At 40.8% G+C, this 24,304-nt stretch overlaps 1 gene segment (V, D, J or C); it reads left to right on the forward strand.

Annotated features, from left to right (window-relative positions):
* The window catches only part of LOC140456924 (Ig heavy chain C region, membrane-bound form-like), a 21,929-nt gene extending 3,188 nt beyond the window's left edge, over nucleotides 1-18,741 (forward strand). Inside the window, 6 exon segments of the C gene segment in view lie at nucleotides 8,430-8,735; nucleotides 11,848-12,153; nucleotides 14,092-14,400; nucleotides 14,855-15,184; nucleotides 17,995-18,122; nucleotides 18,224-18,741. Of these exon segments, the coding sequence occupies nucleotides 8,430-8,735; nucleotides 11,848-12,153; nucleotides 14,092-14,400; nucleotides 14,855-15,184; nucleotides 17,995-18,122; nucleotides 18,224-18,232 (1,388 nt within the window).
* Nucleotides 18,742-24,304: the final 5,563 nt, after the last annotated feature.

Consider the following 24,304-nt stretch of genomic DNA (forward strand, 5'->3'; position numbering starts at 1 on the left):
CCTTTGGGCGCCATTTTTACCTAAAAGTAATAATTAAGGATTAATCTAATCCATGCTTTCCAATCCAAATTCAGAACTCCACTATCTAGTTCAATCACACGGTCTGTCTTTAAACAGTTTACAAGTCAGAGAGAAATATAAATAGCATTTCAAAAGTCTAATGTTCTAATAGTTCTTGCTCTTGAGCAAAAATGCCATGACTGTGTTATAATTGATCAAGAAACACCTTTCAATTCCGCTGTACACTACATACATATTTTTCTGACTGGAAAAGATCATTCGCAAAGACCATTTGGAAATTATGCACAATTCTATGAAGAACAGATCAGTTTCACTGCTTTGATCAGTTTCATACGTAAGTTGAGTTAATTCATTGTTATGTCCCTGATTAAACTGGATTTGCAGGATAAAAATAAAACATTAACTGAATTATTTAATCTGCACAGTGCTTTATGTGTTCCCAATCTGTGCATTTTAATTAAATAGTTACATTTTACAAAAAAAATCAACTGAAGAGTCATTCTTTCGGAAACAACTGCAAAAGTGAATTATGTGACCAAGGACAAATTTTGAATTAATTAAAATAATTCACTCATGAACTCGCAGGGCAGCATGGTGGCTCAGTGGTTGGCACTGCTACCTCACAGCACCAGGATCCCAAATTCGATTCCACCCTCTGGTGACTGCCTGTGTGGAGTTTGCACATTCTCCCTGTGTCTGCATGGGTTTCCTTCGGGCGCTCTGGTTTCCTACCACAATCCAAAAGATGCGCAGGTCAGGTGATTTGTGCAATTTATCACAGCCGTAGTGTTCAGGGATGTCTAGGTTAGAGTGCATTAGTCAGGGGTAAATATAAATTATGGGGAATGGGTCTGGTTGGGCTGCTGACTGTTCAGAGGGTCAGTGTGGAATTGTTGGGCCAAATGGCCTGTTTCCATACTGTAGGAACTCTACTCTTACAACCATGGTAGTACTTGCTGCAAACGCAGAGAATTCATTTTACATCGATGTGTTCAGACATATGCAGAGTTCACAAATTTGCAGAAGACATGAACTAGAGAATAACGGAGCACATTGTTTATTCAGACACTGAAAATAGAGTAATATTTATTTTAATTAATATACTTGACCGATTTATTGCAATGTAGCGATCCGAAGGAATCTGCTCACATTTGTGAAGTGTGACAATCGTTTAGATTAGATTTCCTGCAGTATGTATCGGGCCGTTTGGCCCAACAAGTCCACACCGACGGTCTGAAGAGTAACCCACCCAGACCCATTCCCCTACCCTATATTTACCCCTGACTAATGCACCTAACACTATGGACAATATAGCATGACCAGTTCACCTGACATGCACATCTTTGGATTGTGGGAGGAAACCCACACAGACACAGGGGAGATTGTGTAAACTCCACATAGGCAGTCACCCAAGGCTGGAACCGAGCCTGGGTACCTGGATCTGTGAGGCAGCAGTGCCCACATTTACTTAGACATCTGTTAAAGCGGCCAACTGCAGACAGAAGCATGTTTTCAATTCATACCTTTTTAAACATTTTCGTTCATTAAAAGCAGTAAACAAGAAAATGACCTTGCCCTGATTCCTTCAACAGAAATGCTTTCCACACTGAAATGCAGTATTGACTTTATGCAGTGCATGCAAAATCTCCCCAGTTCAAGGAACGTTTTAAGAATATGTAAAAATAATTTAGAGAATAATCCATTGCCTCCGGATCTGTGCTTTAATTGGCGATATTTCCCACCTCAATCATTTTATTAAATACAATGACTTATTAAGTTTATTAACTCAGTGGTTATTCATGTTCATTGTGAACACATTCTCGTTCACATTAATCCACTGGTTAGTTCCTCTGAGGAATGTTCAAGTACAGTGAATATATTTGACGTGAGGAGTTGAGCAATGTATCCTGTTGGATTAAGTCTGTTGTACAGTTTGTTTCAGTGCTATTTCTGACTAACTTGTCAACGGTCCTGACCATTTGTAAATTGTCCAGTTCGGATCCCTGAATCTCAGAAGTTCAATTTCATCTCTCGCTTCAAAACCATTTTTATCGGTCAGAAATACAATATTCGATTAGGTGTCTCAGAATTGAGAGCCCTGACTAAGTTGTTCCAATCAGAACGATCGTTTCAGGAACAAAAGGCAGATAGCAAGAGTTTTGAAATTGGTTGTTGGCAACAAGAGATACTTGATTGAGCGAGGCAGATGGAAATATGCTGTATACTTTCTTTGTGCCCCAGTTATGCAGGACATGTTTCGTGGCACAATGTAGAATCAGAATTTTTTTGCATCTTATTATTTGAAAACCTATTATCAGCTGTTAATGTCACTGGCAATGGTCATATTACACTTCAAAACATTTTAATCTTTTTCAGACTAAGTAGACCATCTGGTGCAGCAACATTCACAGGGGAAAGAGGAAGGGAGTTCGAGGTTGGAATCCAGTGACAGTGAATTGATGGCAATACAATTCCTAGTTTTATTCCTCTGTAGTTCCCATAGAGTGTGAACAATTCGGAGCTGCTATCAAAGTATTCTTGGATAAATGTTGAAATGTTACTTTCATTGTACAAACATTCTGGAACAATTCCTGGTTGTTGGAAGGTGTTAATAACTAACATGGTTTATGTACTGTCAAAACAGGTGGGCTGTGTTCTCTGTGATAGTGTCGAGCTCATTGTGTTCAGGTCTGTTGTGATGTTGTAGTAGTGTCCCTGAGTCTGTGCCAGGTGGCCTGTGTTCACTTACAACCTGTTAGAGAGGTATGTAACACCATCTCTTATCAGGTTACTTCAGTGCAAGAAAGCAGATTGAGATGTTTGGGTGTTTGTTGGAATTCCACTCACAGAGGCCAGTGAAATCTAATCAATCGCTGTCCTGACTTGTGTCTCTTAGATATTAAACAGAATTTTGGCAGTTAGCAGCTTTTTCCAGATCAATATTTGTTCACAAGCGTTTGGGCATCGCTAGATGGTGTTAATGGAGTAAGTGTTCACCTTTATATTAAACCAGTGCTGTAGCTGAATTTGATTGTTCAGTCCGGTGGGAGTTCCGCTGAACCCAACACTTGCAGCAGATGGAGATAGCTTTTGAGTTGGTCTTCAATTGCAATCTCTGACCATCCAGTACCTCTGCTAAGAATCCTTTCTCCAACAGGAGTCAAGCCAACGTAATCACTGTTTATCTCAACAGGTGTGAGCTCTTGTGCCAAATTCATGAAAACAATTTGGTGAAGAGGGGGTCTCTGGATGTGAAAGGTTAACCTTGCCTTCTCTCCACAGGAGCTGCTAGACCTGCTGAGTTTCTTCAGAAATTTTTGTCTTTTATTTTGGTTTTCTAGCATTTAAAGTTTGTTGTTTCATTGAAAAAAGTTCTGTTTGATTAAACACATTCTTCAGAGAAAAGATGCATTTGAACAAATTGCGAATGTTCAGAGATATTAAATATCAGAGAATCATTGAATTTGAGCGCCCTGATCTCGAGCTGGAGTTTCACAAGAAACTATTATGAAGTAACAACCCACTCCAGAGTGCAGTGGCTGCTGTAATTGGGTGGAAATTATTTTGATCACTCAAATAGAGAATGTCAATTATCTCGTTCCAAATAATCAACAGAATTTTTTTCAAGCATGTGTGAAACAATTAATTTGTTGAAATATTTTAATAAAAAGTGTTCACCGCCAGTGCTAGCTTAATGAATGACACAATGATAGGAAGGTAGGAGCAAGAGGAGGGCACTCAGCCCCTCAAGCTGTTCCACCACTTACTTAGATCATGGAGCATCTGTGAGCTCAATCCCTTTGGCTAAAACTCTTCAACACCTTTGATTAACAAGCAAAAACTATCCCAGATTTACTGATTCAGTAAACAAAGGGAGACACCATTTCTGAAAGACATTCCTGTGAGTACTGTGAAACAATGAGGCTGGAATTAATTGCTCATGAAAGTAAACTTTAAATCTCTGACTATTCCCAATTGAAACATCCCAATCATCATATTTCATTAATTTAACACTATACTTCCCTGGAATAAAGAAATATAATGTGTGATTGCCTTGCTAAAAATGAGGGATGCTTGATTCCTATTATATGATTAAGAAATAGCTCTGTTCCTTCAGTGAAAACACAGTCAAATCACACAAAAGGAAACCATGTCATCTTGTGTAGACACACAAGTGCCTCTATTAATTTACAATTCTTCCAGTGGTTGTTTGAATCTCTAGACCGGTGTGGAAGTGTCAGACTTTTTATATTGCCTTGAGAAACCAGTTGTCATCAGTCTATTTGAATTGCTGAAGTTGGTGTGGTATTAGCACATTGACAGCGCTGGTAGGAAGTGAGTCCCATGGCTGTGATTGAGGAAGAGGAAACTGGCAGGGAAATAGTTGAGAGTCAAGTTGAAGTCTGATTTGGAGGAAAGCTTTCAGGAGAAGCATTTGCATACATGTGCGCCCTTATCCTCAAGGGTCACAATTTTGGAACATGCTGCCGAAGGGATATGACAGCATACAAAATGGAAGCTGAAGAAGGCACCTTGACCCCTCTAGAAGGCTATTCCATTCATGGGATCATCATTAATCTTGCTGCTCACCAATCTTCCCAACACTCGATAACATTGAACCTGATTGTTTACTATTCAGCAAAAGAATGGTGAACCTTTGGAATTCTCCACCACAGAAATTGATTGAGGACAAAACATTAAATGATTTCAATAAGGAGATAGATTCCTTCAATCCTTAAAAAAATGCTACAGATATGTGGGAGAAAGGGAAACAGGCTACAATATTGGTTGAAAGCCATGAAAACATTGAATGGGACATGGTTTGTAAGTTTGCATGTAATGCCAACATTGGTGGTATAATTGGCAGTGAAAGTTATCTAAAGGTACAATGAGATCTTGATCAGCTGGGCCAATGGGCTGAGGAGTGGCAGAAGGAGTTTAATTTAAATGAATACGACGTGTTGCTTTTTGAGAAGATAAATCAGGTCACAACTTACAGAGTTAATGGTAGGGCATTGGATAGTGATGTTTAAACACAGGGCCTTGAGGGTCCAGACTCATAGAGTCTTACAGAGTTAATGGTAGGGCACCGGATAGTGATGTTTAAACACAGGGCCTTGAGGGTCCAGACTCATAGAGTCTTACAGAGTTAATGGTAGGGCACTGGGTAGTGATGTTGAACACTGAGGAACCTGAGGGTTCAGACTCATAGATTCTTGAAAGCGTTGTCTCAAGTACCTAGTGTGTTGAAGGTGTTTTGCACATGTACCTTCATTGGTCAGAGCACTGAGTGCAGGAGTTAGGGCTTCATGTTGTAACTGTCCAAAACATTGGAATGAACTGCCAGAGGAAGTGGTCCATGCAGAGATAAATCCAACATTTAGAAGACATTTGAACAGCTTCAGGAACAGGATAGGTCTGGATGGATATGGGCCAAAGGCAGGCAAGTGGAATTAGTTTAATTTGGGAACTCTGGTCAGCATGGATGAGTTGGACCAAAGGAAGTGTTTCTGTGCTGTACGACTTTATGACTCACTGACTTTATGTTGGAGTAGGCTCAAAGTTGGAAGGTGGTGAGCAAGTGAGGGGCTAGATTGGGCATGTGGGAGAGTTTGGGCTGGTAGGCTGTGAGGTGTTGGCTGGCTGCTGGGTAAGCTTGCATGCACTCTGTCTGGCAAGGTGGCATCAAGGTAAATGGTAATGGTCACAGGATAATTTGTTCGAATTGTGCTTGGTAGGTGAGGGGTAGTTTGAGCTGAAATGCAGGAGGTCTGTCTTTGCCAGACAGGTTTATGGAGAGGTGGGCAGGATGCCAGGCTGGTTAGTGTAGCGGTGGGCAGAGTGCCAGGATGTTTCAGGGTGGAAGGTCACTGTAATGAAGTGACAGGTGGACGTGTTGTCAAAATGCAAAGCTCGGAGTCTGGCAAAATGGTAGGTTGTAAAGCACAGATGTGAAAGGAGTGAGGATGCAATGTGCACAGGTTGACTTGGGTAAGATGTAAGGTCAGTGATCAAGGGCTGAGGTCATGTCTTGGGTAGTGGGCTTTTGTCAGAGGTTGTGAAAATGATGGTGCCATGTCCAGTCAGGGCCAGATTCACCATGGGCCAGGTGCAGGGCGGCAGGAGTGTAAATGAGTGAAAGGAATTGAGATCATATGTCCATCTGGAATATAGAATATAGAACATTACAGTGCTGTACAGGCCCTTCAGCCCTCGATGTTGCGCTGACCTGTGGAACCAATCTGAAGCCTATCTGTCCTACACTATTCCATTTTCATCCATATATTTATCCAATGACCTTTTAAATGCCCTTAAAGTTGGCGAGTGTACTATTGTTGCAGGCAGTGCGGTCCATGCCCCTACTCCTCTCTGAGTAAAGAAACAACCTCTGACATCTATCATCTATGTCCTCTCCTGCTAGCCATCACTATTCAAGGAAAAAGACTTTCACTGTCCACCCTCTGTTTATCTTTTATGTGTCAATTCAGTCACCTCTCAACCTTCTTCTCTCAAACAAAAAGAGCCTCAAGACCCTCGTCCTTTCCTCATTAAACCTTCCCTCCATACCAGACAACATCCTGGTAAACCTCCTTTGATCTCTTCCAAAGCTTCCACATTCTCTCTATAATGTGGTGACCAGAACAGTACACAATACTCCCAAGTGCGGCCACACCAGAGTTTTGTACAGCTGCAGCCTAACCTCGTGGTTCTGAAACTCAGTCCCTCTATTGATGAAAGCCAACAGAAAGTATGCCTTCTAAATAACTCTTATCAAACTGGCTGTCAACTTTTCAGGATCTATGTACATGGACACCGAGATCTCTCTTCTCAGCTATACTACCAATATGGATTGCCTTGGATGTGTTTTGTATGATAGGGGTTGTGTGTTCCGGGCATGAATGGGTAGGGTTTGTCAATGTGAGTGGAAATTTAGGTCTAGACAGAGTAAGTGCAGTGGTTAGTCTGAAAGATGAGGTTTGGTAGTGAACTGCATGTCAATTTGATAGTTATTAAAGTTAAAGATTACCAGTTCATTTCTCAAATCATATTTACGTAAATCCTCAGCTGTAACACTCCAAAGTCTCTGAACCTTAATGGTCCTCCATTTTTCAGAGGCCTCCAGAATTCAGATAATTGTAAATTAGATGTTTCAACTTCCAGACAATTGGCATGAGTTCAGCCGTGACAGCCCTCCTCCCAGTCCCAGTGCTCAGCTCCTGCCTGTGCTGCTGCTGCAGTGACCTTCCTCCCAGAGAGAACATTCTGCCTTGCATTGATAAGTGAGGAAGGCTCACTGGACCTGATTTCCAAGTATGGGGACGACAAACACGAGGGGACACAACTTTAAAGTGAGGGGAGATAGGTATAAGACAGATGTCAGAGGTAGTTTCTTTACTCATTGAGCAGTAAGGGAATGGAATGCTTTGCCTGCAACGGTAGTAGATTCGCCAAGATTAAGTCATCATTGGACAGGCTTGGATGCTGCCTGAACTGCTGTGATCTTCCAGCACCACTTATCCAGAAATGGGATTTCCAGCATCTGTAGTCATTGTTTTTACTTCGGCATACAGACGTACATGGAATAGTGTAGGTGGGATGGGCTTCAGATTAGTATGACAGGGTGGCGCAACATGGAGGGCCGAAGGGCCTGTATTGCACTGTAATGTTCTATGTTCTATGATTCACTCTGATTTCTCTCCGGGTGTACTGCCAGCGGTTGGGTATTTCCAGCAGCACGGTACCTAGTGGACCAGCACGCTGGTTCCGTGGTTAGCACTGCTGCCTCACATTGCTAGGGACTCGGGTTCCATTCCAGCCTCGGGTGACTGTCTGTGTGGAGTTGGCACTTTCTCCCCAGGTCTGTGTGCGTTTCCTCCCACAGTCCAAAGATGTGCAAGCTGGGGGAATTGCAAATGTTGTGTTCAGTGATTGGGAGGTTCGGTGCATTAGTCAGGGTTAACTGTAGCATAATAGGGTAGGGGAATAGGTCTGGATGAGTTACTTTTCAGAGGGTGGGTGTGGACTTGTTGGGCCAAATGGCCTGTTTGCACACACTGTAGAATTTCGATGAATCTGCATTTCCTTGGTTTGTATTTTGTGAAACTTCTTTGCTCTTCACAGCAATCCAGTGAAAGTGTCAGTTGGTGACATCTTCAAAGTTACTGGGGTGGGATCAGGATGTTCTTCTTCCTAAATTATATGGCAATGGTCAAGGTCGAGGGCATGTTTCTAAAGAAGGAACCAATGATCATGATCAGCAACTGGTAGGAAACAAAAATAAACTCCAGTTATGCTGTAGACTTCAGCGGGAGCATACTGGCAAACGTTTACAGCCTAGGATACATTTGAGAAACTGGTAAGGTCAAATGAACAGAAACTAACTTGCTCAATTGGTTATTCTATTGTAGAGACACCATCTCCCCCCACGCTTTATGGCCTGGTCTCCTCCTGTCAGGAGCACGACACCGGTTCTGCGACCTTTGGTTGTTTGGTGATGGATTATTCCCCTGACGTCACCAAGGTAACCTGGAAGAAAGGTGGGGAGTTAATCACGACTGGATTTAAGACTTACCCATCAGTGAGAAACAAGAAGGGAACCTACACCCTGAGCAGCCAGTTAACCCTGCCCGAGTCAGCGGCAGATTGCCCCAGCAAAATCTACTGTGAGGTTCAACACAGCGGGTCACACAAGAGCAAAGGAATGCCATGTTCAGGTACGTGTTGTGGGAACTGAGATAAACAGAGCATCTAGGATTAATATGAAGAAGGCATTATTTATAACCGTTTTCACAGAATCACCTTATACAGCACAGGAAAAAGGCCCTTTGATCCATCCAGTTCACGCCTATCAATAACAGCCACCGAACTATTCCAGTCTCATGTGCCAGCACCTGATCCATTGCCTTGTGGGACTTGCCCTTGCAAGGATGCATCGCAATACTTCATACCTATTATGAGGGGCTCAGTCTCTACATGACTTATAGGTGCTGAGCTCCAGGCTAACACCACCCTCTGTTTGATTTTGTTTTCCCCTGAGATCCACTTGGGAGCTCCTGGCCTTACCTTCACCCTGTGCCCCTGAGGCATTGATCAATCCATCAAGGGGAAAGGTTTCATCCAGTTTACCCTGTCTATGCCTAAAATAATTCTAGACATCATGATAATCTTCTCCCTAATTGTCCTCTGCTCCAAGGAAAACCCCTGTCTATCTATACTAGTTTCATAACTGAAACCCTCCAACCCAGGCAAGATCCTGGCAAATCTCATCAATACTGCCTTCAGTGTAATCACATTCCTTCGATAACATGCATACAACGCTTCAGTATGGCCAAACCAGTGTTCTATTAAGTTCCAGTATCATCTCCCTACTCTTCATTGTCAATGTCTCTGCTCATAAAAGAAAATATCCTCTCGCCTTCTTAGCCTCTTTATCCAGACGACACAGTACTATAGGGGATCGGTGGGTACATGCACCAAAGATCCTCAGGCCTTTCCAGGGTTCCACCATTCAAAACGTCATACCTCACAGGTTCTTCTGCCGAATTACATCACCTTACATTTATGCAGAATAATTTCCATTTGCAACTTCTCTTCACATACAACCAACCCTTTTATATCCTCCTGCAATCTAAAGCCATTATGCTCATGACTTACCAACATGACAGTTTTCATTTCATCTGTGAATTCACTGGTTAATCCTCCTAAATTTGAGACTTAATCATTAGCATGTAAGTGAAATAACAAGGAAATCAAACCAATCCCTACAGAGCACCAGGAGACATAGATTTCCAGTCACACAGACACCCGATGACTATTATCCCCTGCTCCCACCACTCAGCCAGTTCTCGATCCAATCTGTCAAATTAACTCCGATCCCATTGGCTCTGATTATTTCTATCATCTGGACATCGAGTTATCTCTCTGAAAACTACTATCAAATTCTTACACAAGACTTCCTCTCAATAAAACTGTGCTGAAAATTGTTGATTTATCTTCCAAATGAAGACTAATTTCACTTCTCAATAGTTTCCCTACCACTGAGATGAGCTTGACAGATCTGTGTTTTCATTATTTATACCTTCCTTCGTCCTGCATGACAGTGCAACGTTGGCTGATCTACACTCACTTGGCACAACTGCTGTGGCCAGACAGGAATTCTAAATTATTGTCAGCGACCCAAATATTTCATCCTTTGCATCGCTCAACAGCTCGGTATACTTTTCATCTGCCCTGGAAATATAACCACTTTTCATTCAGCAAGACAACACAGAACATCACGTCATGTGTCCTAATTTCTGAAAACTACATCACAACACCCCTCCATGTTTTCTGTCCCCACATTGTCCCTCTTACTACTGAACACTGGGACAACACGTTCGTTTTGACCACAACCTAATCCTCTGGCTCCACTCCAATAATACACTTAATGAGCATTACTGTTTCCAGAATAATTCTTTTATTATGAATGAGCGTGTAACTTTTAAAAATATTTTTCTTTATTTTGACTGCTATTATTTTCTCATGGTCCCTTTTGCTCTTCTAATTCCTCTGTCTTTCAAACTCCCCCTTGCACGTTCTGTACTCCATACTAATTCCTATTGTTTTGAGATTTCAGTATCGACTGGAAGCCTCCCTTGTTTCTCTTTATCTCATCCTCCATGCCCTTTGGTGTCCAGAGCCCACTGCATTCTTGGTCCCACTCAGTGGCTTCCTGGGAAATGTCCTCCCTGTGATTTTCTTATCTCTCTCTTAAATGTGTCACACTGCTCTGACTCAGATTTACCAATAAGTGTCAGCTTCTAGTCCACTCTGGTCAAGTCATTACCTGATCTTACTAAAATTGTCCTTAGCTTTTTCAGAACTTTGGGCCAATTTCTATTCCTTTGCAGTACAATCTGAAATCCAACTGATTTACGATCACTGTCTGCAAAGTGCTCCACCATTGAGGTTTTACCCACTGGGTCGACTTCATTCCCTAAAGTTAAGTCCAGATTCACCCCTCTCTTGCAAGGTCTGGATTAAAATTCTCAGTATTAAACACATACTTTGTTAAAATATTCTCCTGGGGCATTTTCAGAATTCTGCTCCCTCTAAATTTTTGACAAAATGAATATCCAAGCCTATGCTGAGGAAGTTAAAAACCTCTTTTCTCATTCCCCTATTTAATTTACATTTCTCTGAAATTTGCCCATGTATGTTCACTTGGTCTTTTGGACCTATAGTAAGGTCTATCGTGCTCTCCCAGTAGTTATGTTTGCTGTATTTTGGTTTTGAAGTACTGTCCATTTGCCTTTGTTCGAGGAGGTATCCATGGTTTCATTTCTCTTTAAAGCCTAAAATACTCTTGTCAAAATTGCGACAGAAGCAACATTCTGCACTGCACACCCCCAGCCCTCATCCTTTTCCATCTTTCCTTGTCTCACCTGAAGGCACTAAATCCTGGAATGTTGAATAGCCACTCCTGCCTGGCTCTCAATATGTCTCTGTGATGGCAACCGCATCATTTCCTCATTTATGCCAGTAATTTGTCTGCCTTGTTCATCAGACTCTGTCATTAAAACGAATACCATCCAACATTGCTATCTCCCTTTTGATGTTACCGGCCTATAATTTCTATGCCTCCTTGACTCCCTTGCTGTGTCCTATAATTTTAGCTTTTCACATTGTCCTGCTGATCTTTCTGTGTGGATCCCAGCTTCTCCAGCACTCTGCACAATTATGATTCTTGTATCCATTAACCACAAGAAACCTTGATATATGAGAACCGATTGTACTTGTTCTGAAATTCGTCAGATAATTTATGCGATGTGTTTCCTAATGATCTAGGTATTCTCTCACCAACTCTTCTCCTAACCGTGAGCTCCAGTGAAGAAATCGCAAGCAGCAAGTTTGCAACGGTCGTCTGTTCAATCATCGATTTCCATCCGAAGTCAATCTCCGTGAGTTGGTTGAAAAATGGCCGACCCTTGGATTCTGGCTTCTTCACGTCTCCCGTGTGTGAGGCAAACGGGAACTTCTCGGTGACGAGTCGGCTGATGGTCCCTTATGGTGAATGGTTCAACAGCGCAGTCTATACCTGCCAGGTCACTCATGGAGAGAACATTCAAAGTAAAAACATCACCGCACTCCAGGGTAAGAGACACACACTGAGAGAGCTACAAATCATTCTAAACTCTGATGTGAATCAAACACGCTCATTTATCAGGCGTAGTAAACAGTACGGTACAGCTTCTCGTTTCCCAACATGCCACATATCGCATTTCAGTTTGAGTGTTACATTAGCATCGCTCATGACTCAACATTTTGGCAAGTCAGAAAAGCATGTTTCCTCTCTGTTGAAGATAGATATATAGACAGTGAGCTTTGTTAAATAGTTTATTGCCTGACCATGCTGGGAGAGGCGTTCAGAGGGCCGCTTCAAGGATAAGTTTGGGGGTGGAGGGGGGGATATTGGAGAGATATCTGATTGAAACATAGAAAATACTGAGAGACTGAGGTCGAGTGAACGTGGAATAGATGTTTTGACTGGTAGGCCAGACGAGGACCCAAGGGCACAGTCTCAGGGTCAAAGGGGCACCGTTTAGAACTGAGATGTGGGGAGAAATGTCTTCAGCCAGAGGGTGATGAGGCTGTGGAACTTGTTGCTGCAGAGGGCTGTGGAGGCCAGGCCATTGTGTGTATTCAAGCCAGAGATAGATCGGCTCTTGTTTCGAGAAGACAGTAGAATGGCTGTAGTCCGAAACGTCGATTTTCCTGCTCGTCGGATGCTGCCTGACCTGCTGTGCTTTTCCAGCATCATTCTGATCTAAACTCTGGATTGGCCGTACAGCCTTATTCTGATCCTCTATCTTATGATGTTGTGGTCTCAAAAAGACGTGGTTAAAATATGCAGTGACCCTTACTTGAAAATAAATCAAATGCGTTCAGTGCATCATTCCCTGCTCAGGAATGACCTGTTGGCCTTGGACATTGTACGACATTGATTTTTATCTGGTACTGAGCTCTTTAACTTCATTTATGGGATCAGACCCCAGACCAAGTGGGTATCACATCAACTGGGATAAACGTGATCTCACTGAGCTTCTTTAAGATGCTCTCTGTAATTAGTGGATGAGGCAGGAGAATAAATTCTGGTAAGAACGGTCCAATAGGGATGAATGAACTAGGAACTCGAGACAGGCTGATTTAGCCTGGTTTGTGGTGGCAATGTTTACATAGTGAGTAGTGGATGTCTATAAAATTAGTGCACATTTCCATCGCGTTTGTAGATTAATTTAAGACGCTTTTGTTTGTTTTTTTTCTCCCCTGCTCGATGAAGAAATTAAAAAACGCACCTTCGTAAATAAAGTGAAAGTACAGACCAGTTATGAACAAACTGAATGGAGGGAAAGACTTAGGGAGATGGGTGTCCTTCTCGATATCCAATGCTGTACTCAATGTCTTGTTTTCCGATCTACTCCAAACACAGCTCACGAGGAACAATGATATAAATTAGAGAATGACATCACACCAATAACACAAAGTATTTTTGATCACGTTAAATATAATGAACAGAATTTCCATGGCTGTTCACCACTCCTGTAACACTTTAGAACTCTGCAAAGAGAATAATTATTATTTATTATAATTTGTCTAAAATGTAGGATGTGATTTGGCAGTCAGCATGACCAGCAGCATTTGCACCTAAGGGTTATGAACATAGAAATGAACTCATTATATTGAGAGTACTCTTGTCACAAGTATCAATAGATGGTGTTAAGTGAGAGACAGACTCTGAAAGAAAGGTAATTCCATGGGTTACATGATGGTATCTTCGATTATTTTATTTTTTTCAGGATTCACTTGTTACAAAGCCAGTGTTCTTTAGGAGTAATTACACAGGGTATGTTATAGGTAATCACAAATGCTTTCACAAATCAAAATACATCAACAACAGTAAGCATCGTTTCAGCAATAGTTGGAGTTGCCATTTTGAAGGTGGTGTCTTCACCCTGTGAAGAAGTAATCTGAAGATTGGCTGTTTGTATCATAAAGGGGCATTTTTCATTGACTTTGATTTTTGTTTCATAGAAGATACCGAGTGCCACCCTAACACCGTTAAAATCCTCCCACCGCCAGTAGAACAAGTCTTACTGGAGGCGACGGTGACGCTAACCTGCGTTGTGTCCAATTTTCCTTCTGGAGTCAACGTGACCTGGAAACAAGAAAAGAAGCCTCTGAAAACAGAGATTGCTGACCAGCCTGGACAGAATCCCGACAGCGTGATCAGCAAATTAGACATTTCTACTGAAGCCTGGCTGAGTGGCGTTACTTTTGAATGTGTGGTGTACCATCAGAATCTACCGACTCCGCTGAGAGACTCCATCCACAAGGAGAAAGGTGAGCAATGAGATTAAAGCACAAAGGATCCCATGTGTAATCCAGATCCAGTTACATCAATGTCAGACTTTGATTGGTAATGAACAAACACCATTGGGAGGATTAATGATGCATCTGAAGGCAGGATAGTTAGGTAGCTGATTAAGAAAAAGATGGACCAAAGGATATTGTATTCTGATTCAGTCAGATAAAGTGGGAAGAAGCCTGGGTTGTGACGTCAACATCAGCAATGTCAGTTGGACAGAATGTCCTTGTTGTGGGCTGGAAACATGGAGGCAACTTTCACATTAAACTCGACTTTTTTTACTGGACAGAATGTGTACCATTCTGCTCCTTTAGTAAACGGAAGTGAATAAATCCCAAATTAAACATGGCATATTTTAATATTTAGTGAAATTGTGATATTGGTTCAGGATTTTTTGGTTGATTTATATTTGTCTCAAATATTCTGCAGTGATTAATCCGCTGGAGCCATCAGTGTCAGTCCTCCTGCCACCAACAGAAGAAATCTCCGCTCAGAGGTTTCTCTCCCTCACCTGTTTAGTGAGAGGTTTCTCCCCCCAAGAGATCTTCGTCAAGTGGACAAATAATGACAAGCCGGTGAATCCCAGTAACTACAAGAACACCGAGGTGATGGCGGAGAGTGACAACATCTCCTTCTTCATGTACAGCCTGTTATCCATTACAGCGGAGAAGTGGGCCAGCGGTGCTTCTTACTCCTGTGTGGTGGGACATGAAGCGATTCCACTGAAGATCATCAACAGAACAGTCGATAAATCCAGCGGTAAACCGAGTTTTGTAAACATTTCGCTTGCACTGATGGACACTGTTAATTCATGTCAATAAAAATCTCAAAGTTGCATTTAATAATTCAACAGAAGTAATAGAAGTGTTTTTTTTTTCCTCCTGTTGTGAGTTAAATACTGAATTAATTGTTTCCCACCCTGACTTCCATTCCATCTGTGTAGTTAAAGTGGATTATTAACAGGTCTAGGACGAGTGTCTTGTGCAGTTAATGTTCTCTGCTCAGATACACCCTGGGTTAGAGACAGAGTAAAGCTCTCTCATTGCAGGATTCCGCCAAATACCTTATCCATCCTAAATCCCTCTGTGACAAAATCTGACAACGTCCATTTTATGTCAAGGGTAGAGCACGAGTTATGAACTTGGTGTTCCTGATTCCCCCGATTGGACACTTTTACAAACTTCACGTCAGTTTTAAACTGCCACATTGCACCAATTGGAAATGTAAATTTAAGACACGTTAAAATTAAATTTGATTGGAACATACCAATCGTAAATCGTGCAGAACAGTTTGAATGTAACCTTTGTTTCTGGGGAACTGCCAGGGATCTTGCACCAGCGCATGAGTTGACAGAATGTATCTTCACTTTCACACCAAAGAGAATCAACAGATAAGTTGTCGTGAAGCAGAGGGGAGGGGAACGATGAATGGTCTGTCCTCTTGCTCCCTCTGAAGAGTTTTCATGGAAGTTGTCCTCTGTAATGTAACCCAGTTACTAACAGGAACAGTCAGCTACTTGCTTACTGTCCAAAGATTTAACATTTCCTTGCAAAATAATACCTTAGAAGCATGTTGGACATGCTTGGCTCTGTTAACAAATGATTAACATTGATTCCCATAATCCAAAACTGGTGTTTGCATCGTCCCGGTTTGTATTCCATAGGTTTGTCTCAGTTTTCTGGAGCACATGGGATCAATTCTGATATCATTTTTTTTCACATACAGAACACAAGTAGACATTTTCTAATAAACATATTCAGAAATGTTATCTCTTGGGCAGTGGGGATTTGAACTCAAGACTTTTCTCTCAGAGACAGAAATTCTATCACTGCAACAGAAGTGTTGCTCGTAAAACACTTATCTCTCCATGACGATGGGAAATGTTTCCTACAACACCAAGGTCAGATCTAATTATGGACAATCCATTAAAATTTGAACAATAAATTTGAATAATAAAAATTGCAGTCTGGTATAAGAACAGATACAGAGAGATGATCACAAATACACTCGTAATGACACATATACAAGCTCTCACCTAAAGACACATATTTATGTGCACACTCAAACGTGCATATAGATAAGATGTCACACATGCATACTCGCACAGAGCCACACATGCAAGTGGCACTTGAACACTCTCTAAGCTCATACAAAAACTCACATACACCGAATGAAAATCATTTGCACAAATGAACAGGGGTACTCACACATAACCATGAGAAACATAGACACACGGTAACACACAAATACATTTACATTCATACAGTACAATGGGTACAGACATACACGCATGAACACCGATACAAATTCCGAAAAATGTCCTCCCACTTGTCAACTCACACAAGCACGTAAGTGCACAGAGATAAATATTAATATCATAACTTTCCTATTTTCAGAATCACAAACATATAATGACAGAGGCAGCTTAATTCGTTATTTTTAAACCACATTGATCAGCATGGATACAATATCACACGTACACACAAATTCAGAGTCTCACATGCAGACACACAAGTGCATAGATCAACAAATATAGGAGTGTTTATTAAATAAGGAGAATGGGCACAAGCATCAGCAAGCATCCACAAACAATAACACAAACAAGCTTCTCAGGAGATGGTTTGGGAAAGATTGCCACACAAGCAAACATCATCATATAAATATAAACATCCAACAAAATATAACGTTGCATGCTAACAATTATTAAGCATAAACATGAAAATAACCTAGTTGTCGGGAGGATCTGAAACAGACACATAAGCACACATTTTAGATAGCACTAATGAAAAGTGAACACTCACAAAGACATTACAAGATAAGCATAGGCAGCAACGAAGTGGAATATTAGCATGATGATGCTTACACAATGTGAAAAGACCAAAATCTAGGTGCACAAACACATGAGCACACCAGCAGTAAAGGAACAGGAATATGTTTATTCATGCACAGACTCCAACATGGGCAAGAGTGAAGTAAGAGACTCTCATAAGCACATACACAAACATTAAAGGAAAATCAAACACACCAACCAGTAGATCAAATAAATTAAGGGACACACGTACAAACACTTATTCCTAAATGTACAGATCCTACAAACAAAAATATGAAGCAATGTCCTAACTGTGATGTCACTTATATTCATGATTTGCCAAGCAATTGGTCACCAATACATAAAGATGAGAATCACATTTGAACTTTTATTCAGTGATGGCCACAATTTTCAACTAAAGTGCTGTCACAGCCTATATTTAAAATATAATGATATAATTAAAATAATCATTCATAATAAGCATTCCTCAAATAATAATATCCTTAAATAATAGATTGAAAGAAAAATAATTTAAAACGTTCTGACATGGACAATGAAGAAAGAACATGTGCAGTTAGTATTTGTAATTTCTTGCTGAGAGTCAATAATGCACTAATAGATACAGATAAGAATCACACTTGAGAAATACCTGACTGCTTTATGAAGATGTAATGGTCTCTAATTACATGACTTGGATGCAGATAGATCGATCTGGATCAATAAACAATCTAAATGCGTTTTCTCGGCTTTATATTCATAGATTCAATAGATCGCACTTGGATTGAAGACTATGAGGATGATAACAGCAACATCTGGACAACTGCTTCCACGTTCATCACCTTGTTCTTCCTGAGTATTTTCTACAGCGCTGCCGTCACTCTGGTGAAGGTGAGAATAATCACATCTTTCTCACGCCAAGCAGCCCAATATGTTTTGTGAAATCTCTAAGTGTGCCATTGAATAAACATTGCTTTATCTCTCTTTTCCAGGTTAAGTGAATGAATTGTGGAATCCCTTGATTTTCCTGATCTGCTTATCAAGGTCTCTGAATTCCCAATCTACAATCTGTCCTGTTGCTGACTCTAACAGTGAGATTACTTCAGTTTATCAGCATGTAACTGAGACAATTATTGATGGATTTTCCTTTTTATTTTGATATCTTTGAGATAGTTGTGGTTGGAAGAATTTGTAGCTTCCCAGTTGTTTGAAGCCCATTTGTTTTGCTTTTATTAGTTCCTTACTCAGAATGGTTGCCTACCCTTTCTGATGGGCCTTTTTTATTCCCTTTCTTGTGACTGTTACTGATGTAACCCTTTCTGATGAGCCTTTGTACTCCCTTTCTTGTGACTGTTACTGATGTACAGAAAATTCCCAGCTCACAGCGCATGTGTTCTCATCTCAATGTGGCATCCAGCCATTATATTCACTTCTGTTAGCTTTTACATCAACTTTTTGGATAAAAATGCTTTCTGAAATTGTTAATAAATCTCGAATGAATATGCACTAACCTTGAGTTTACTTAATTCTTTCTTCAAGACCAGTCAGTAATAATACATTTTCCCACATCCTACTCCTTGCCCAGCCAAATGCTTTCATTTGTTCTGTTTGGTTGTGTTTCATCCAGTCATTTAGTTTAATGCTGCGCTACCATGCAGCCCACTAATGTAAATACATCTATCACACGATATGCCTGATGGAACACTCCAGAGGCAGAAGGATTAGAGAACATTCCCTCTTATGCACAAAGGGTCACAACCTCGGGTCACCTAATGATACGAATGAGGAGCTTTGCTCCACCAGAAGCCGAGAAAAGGCAGGCAAAGGAGTTTGAAACTTTACTCTCCACCGTCTAAACTAAAAGTGCTCCCAATGTCGGGACAGCCTGGGTTAGTAATGCAGAAATCGCCACCTAAAGTGCCCAACGAAACATTCATCAGCCAAAAATGTCAACGTTCAGTCAGGTATTCAGACACAACACGTGCACAATCCAAGGGCAGATTCTCAGGACTGGAGTTTTTCTCACACCTAAGTCTCATGGAGCACAATTCCTGGGGTCTATTTGACACACCACACCTGTCAAATCCCAGGGAATGAGACTGAGATCTATCTGAGACAGGGATATTACAGGACAGCAACCCTCACAAATAATAAATCAGAGGTCGATGTTGATCAGGCAGAGCTCATGAGTATTTGAAATATTCAGCCATTGGGATCTATGTGACGCAAGACAGAATTGAGAACCAATCAGAGAAACTGTTCACAGAGTCTGGAAACTATCAGCAGAGGAGAACATTCTCAATTTCTCAGAGTTGGTGAGGTGTAGCATTCCGGGAATAGTGTTGTGAATCAGTCACACACTCAATCTCATAACTTGACATCTTTTCAAAAATGTGGCACCGGAAACAAGATGCAACATTTCAGGTGAGACAAGAGACTGTTTTATTTGAGTTTAATTATAATTGCTTTGTGTTTGTTCTCTACAGCGTTATTGATGAAGTAGGGATTATTTGCTCTTCTGTCCACGTGTCATGGTACATTCCCTGATTTGTGCACATACACACGGGGGATCCTCTGCTCCTTCACCCCTTTGGGTTTACTCTCTTACTATAGTATGTTCCTCTGAGTTCATCACAAAACAAACAAGCACGCCACACCTCCCTGAGACTGAGATTTATCTGACACACCGATATTAATGAATAACAATCCTCAAAAATTGTAAAACGCAGGTTGATTTTCATCAGGGAAAGCAGAGATGAGCAGTTTTGGAAACCCTGCTGCTTTCCTGCAAGTTTTAAACTTCCAAACATCCAGTGGGACAGCCATGGTCTTAAGAGCTTGGATGGTGAGGAATTTGGTAAGTGCTAAAGTCAATTTTCTTCATTAATATGCAGATGTAACTGTCACAGAAGGAGCAACCCTGACCTACTCTTGTAATACAAGGCAGGGCAATTGACTGAATGGTTAGTAGGGGAGCTTTTTGTGGCTGGGGTCATAATTCGATTAGTTGTACCCTGTCCCACAACCCTCTGTCAAACTTGATGCTCTTAGCTGTTCTTCCAATATCCTAACATTTTACCTTAAATTGCTATTAATATTTTTCTGTAATTTTGCATTATATACCAAAGCACAGGGTGAACCAACAAGGACCCCAAACACTGAACTCTGAGAACGTACACAATAAGGCAACCTACATTCTGAAACGGCAAACCCCCGTTAACAAATAGTTGACAAGTACAAAACAGCGGCTGAGATTAACTTGAACTCATCAAAATAAAAGGAAAGTCCTCTGGAGGTACAGCGGTGTAGGCAAGACCTGGGCAGACAGAATGGAGATCGGTTTGTAAAATTCTTGTTTATATCCAGAATTTTCCTTCCACACAATGTAACCTTTTATTTCCCATCACCCAAATCACCCATGGTATCTTTATTTTCAGCTACGAACCATCACCAGTAAACTGAATAATTTATGTTCAAAGCCCCTCCCACCATCAAATGCACGGCAGAAATAGGAAGAGCTCGAAGGAGATTGGAGTCAATTTTTCTTGTGGTGAAATATAAGTGCTGTTCTAACACAAGATATTTCTGAGGGATGGTCCAGTGAAGCTATGTGGATGGAACTCATAAATAAGAAGGGCATGATTACTTTGATGCAATTGTAATAGTCCCCCCAGTAGTCAGAGTGAAATTGAGTAACAAATATGTTGAAAGATCTTATTTATATGTAAAAATAATAGGATTGTAACAATCGCAAATTTTAAACTTCCAAACATACAGTGGGACAGCCATGGTCTTAAGAGCTTGGATGGTGAGGAATTTGGTAAGTGCTAAAGTCAATTTTCTTCATTAATATGCAGATGTAACTGTCACAGAAGGAGCAACCCTGACCTACTCTTGTAATACAAGGCGGGGCAATTGACTGAATGGTTAGTAGGGGAGCTTTTTGTGGCCGGGGTCATAATTCGATTAGTTGTAAAATATCTATGGAAATATCTATTATATATAAGTTATATATATTATGTATAAGTTAAAGTTCTTAATTGGACTAGGACAAATTTTGATAGTCTGAGACAAAAAACTTTCAAGGGTTGATTGGAGTAGACTGTTTGCAGCTCAAGGGACAGCCGGCAAGAGTGAAGCTTTCAGAAGTAAGATAACGTGAGTTCAGAGGCGTGATGTTCCTGTTAGTGTGAAGATAAGGCTGGTAAGAGGAGGGAACACTGGAGGAATAAAGATATTGAGGCTCTGGTTCAGATTAAGAATGAATCATATATTAGATATAGATAAATGAGATCAAGTGAATCTCGAAGAGTCCAAGAGGTGCAGGGACATTCCAAAGAGGGAAATGAGGAGGGCAAGAAAGGAAAATGAGATAGCCTTGGGAGATAATGTTCAAGATAATCCAAAGAGATTCGACTAGTACATTAAGAGCAAAGGGGTAGATCATAGAGTCATAGAGATTTACAACTTGGAAACAGGTCTTTCAGTCTCACTTGCCCATGCTGACCAGATAATCTAAACTAATCTAGTCCCATTTTCCAGTACTTGGCCCATTCCCCTCTAAACCCTTCCTATTTGTATACACACTCAGATGCCTTTTATATGTTGAAATTGCACCAGCCTCCACCGCTTCCTCTGGCAGTTCATTCCATACACACCATCCTCTGCATGAACATGTTCCTCCTTAGGTACTTTCAACTGTTTCCCCTCTCACTCTAAACCTATACTCACGAGTATAGGTTTAGGTGAGACTCCACCCACCTCAGGGAAAAGACCTTGTCTATTCACTGTATCCATGCCTCTGATGATTTTATAAACATTTATAAAGTCACGCCTCAGTCTCCAACGCTCCAGAGAAATCAGCCCCAGCCTATTCAGCCTCTCCCTATATAACTCGACATGGCTGTGAATATGTATAAGCCTAGAGGGATGGCTTCATAAATCATGTTACGTTTTATATAAATGCTGTTTTTTTAAATTATCATTTCGCTTAAAATGGAGGATGGGTGCCTTTTCAATTTCATACCAGTCGCACAGAAAGACCTGAGGAAATAAACTGCAACAAAAAAATGGACAAAAAGTTATTGCACTACGGATAATCTCACCATATCATTCATGTAAAAAATAATTCCCTGTTTTGACCTTGCAGTTAATAGAGTCTATCAATTAGTCACGTGTTTGTTAAAATTTTTCATCTATCTGTCATTCTACATTTAGTTGTTATAGTTACCATGTGGATTACTGCACCTCTCTAAAAATTCAAAACAAAATAAAGTAAACCTGCAAATTAAATTACGACAAAAAAGTTAGCAATTCAATGACACCAAATTGGAAAGGAATGTTGAAATGTAGCCAATTCTGAGGACCAGAAGACGTTGCAAGCGATCATTAATTAATTTGCGGCATGTTCAGATAATTAGCAAATGAAGATCCACACAGATAAACGTAAGGTGTTAAACCTTGGTAGGAATAATGTGCAGGTCATTTATTCAAAGATGCACGTCTAAGTGAGGGAGACAAACAAAGGGATTTCAGACAATTACATCAGTCACTAACAATTTCACCACAGGTTCCAAAGGCCATAAAAATGCAAACAAAGCTCTAAGCTTTATCTCGAAAGGGATAGATTTGAAAGTAGGGTCCCTATAAAAATTTGGTTGACTATAATTAAGAGTATTGCCTGCAGTTCCAGTTGACATATTATAGAATGTATGAGAAAGAGTGAAGAAAAGATTTATAAAAATGCTACACAAGTTTCTGGCTGTGCATATCAAGGAAGAATTGTTGTGCTGTTCACTTCTCTCTTGAAAAGAAGGCTGACAGTTCTAAAATTATGAAAGGTTTTGAAAAAAGAAGATACAGAGAAAACATTTCACTTTGGGATAGAACATAACTAGAGGCTGTCAATATAAGGCAGTACCTCAAGAGATCCAGAAGGGAATTCAGAAGAAACCTCTTCACTGAAAGAATGATGAGAACGGGGAATAAGTGACCAGAAGGAATAGTTGAACTCAATAGTTTAGATGTATTTCAAGGAAACTAGGCGAGCACTTGGAAGGGATGGGAATAGAGAATTACAATGGACGATTTAGATGAGGAAAGATGTGAAACACCTTGAGTGGAACATAAGCACTGGCATGGACTGATTGTGCCAAATGGTCTGTTTTTCCTCTGTAATCCTATGTAGAAAATCACCATTGTATGAAACAAAAAGTGTATTCAGAACAGCTAGAAAAATTATAAAATTTCTCACAAAAAAGTCTCGAGTATTCAGCAGTGAATGTAAATGATTTTATCACATGGCCACACTTCACTATTTGCCTAATAGCACTAAAAAGCATTAATCACAATACTCTTACAAGGAGTAGGAGTAACCCATTGTTCATGCACCAATTGCGGGATCTTAATGACTTATTAATGGCTTCAGTAGGACCTGCCAACCTGGTCCTGGGAATGTTGTGAACACTCTTGCCCTCACGGCTTCTTTCACTCACATACTCTGATTTCCAGTTCCCATAATGATCGCCACCATGGACAGGAGACTTCCAGTATGCAGATGGGATACCCTGTTGTGAGCCATAAGGTACTTCATTAGGAGGGACATCCTGCAGGCGTGTCTCTAGGATGCAGGAGGAGGTCTCCCACTCAATAGAGCACCCACTTACTGCTCATAAACTGCCAGCACTGACGGGAACAGACTCTACATTGACCACCTGAGTGGTAATCATTTCCCTAATTTGGGATCAATAAAATACTACGGAGGTGGAAATATGAGAGCCACTGAAACTCCTTCCTTCCCTTGTCATCTTCCACCGTATTATCCACCTAATGACCTTGCTGCCTGTCCCTTGAGGCCTGATAGACCCCAGTCCCATTCCAATATTCAAGAACATGAAGAGCTGGAAAACTTGTCAAAATTGATAAAGCTTAACACAAACAGTCTTGGCCTGACTGTCAAATTCTAAAGTGTAGCTTGAGATGAGTTCAATAAAAATGGCAGAAGTACAGAAACAACCGCTTCCATCCATCAGAAACAAATGTCTCTGAATGGGAACGGGATGGTCCGCTATTTG

The sequence above is a fragment of the Chiloscyllium punctatum genome, chromosome 31, assembly GCF_047496795.1.
Source record: "Chiloscyllium punctatum isolate Juve2018m chromosome 31, sChiPun1.3, whole genome shotgun sequence".
In the NCBI taxonomy this organism is placed as follows: Eukaryota; Metazoa; Chordata; class Chondrichthyes; order Orectolobiformes; family Hemiscylliidae; genus Chiloscyllium; species Chiloscyllium punctatum.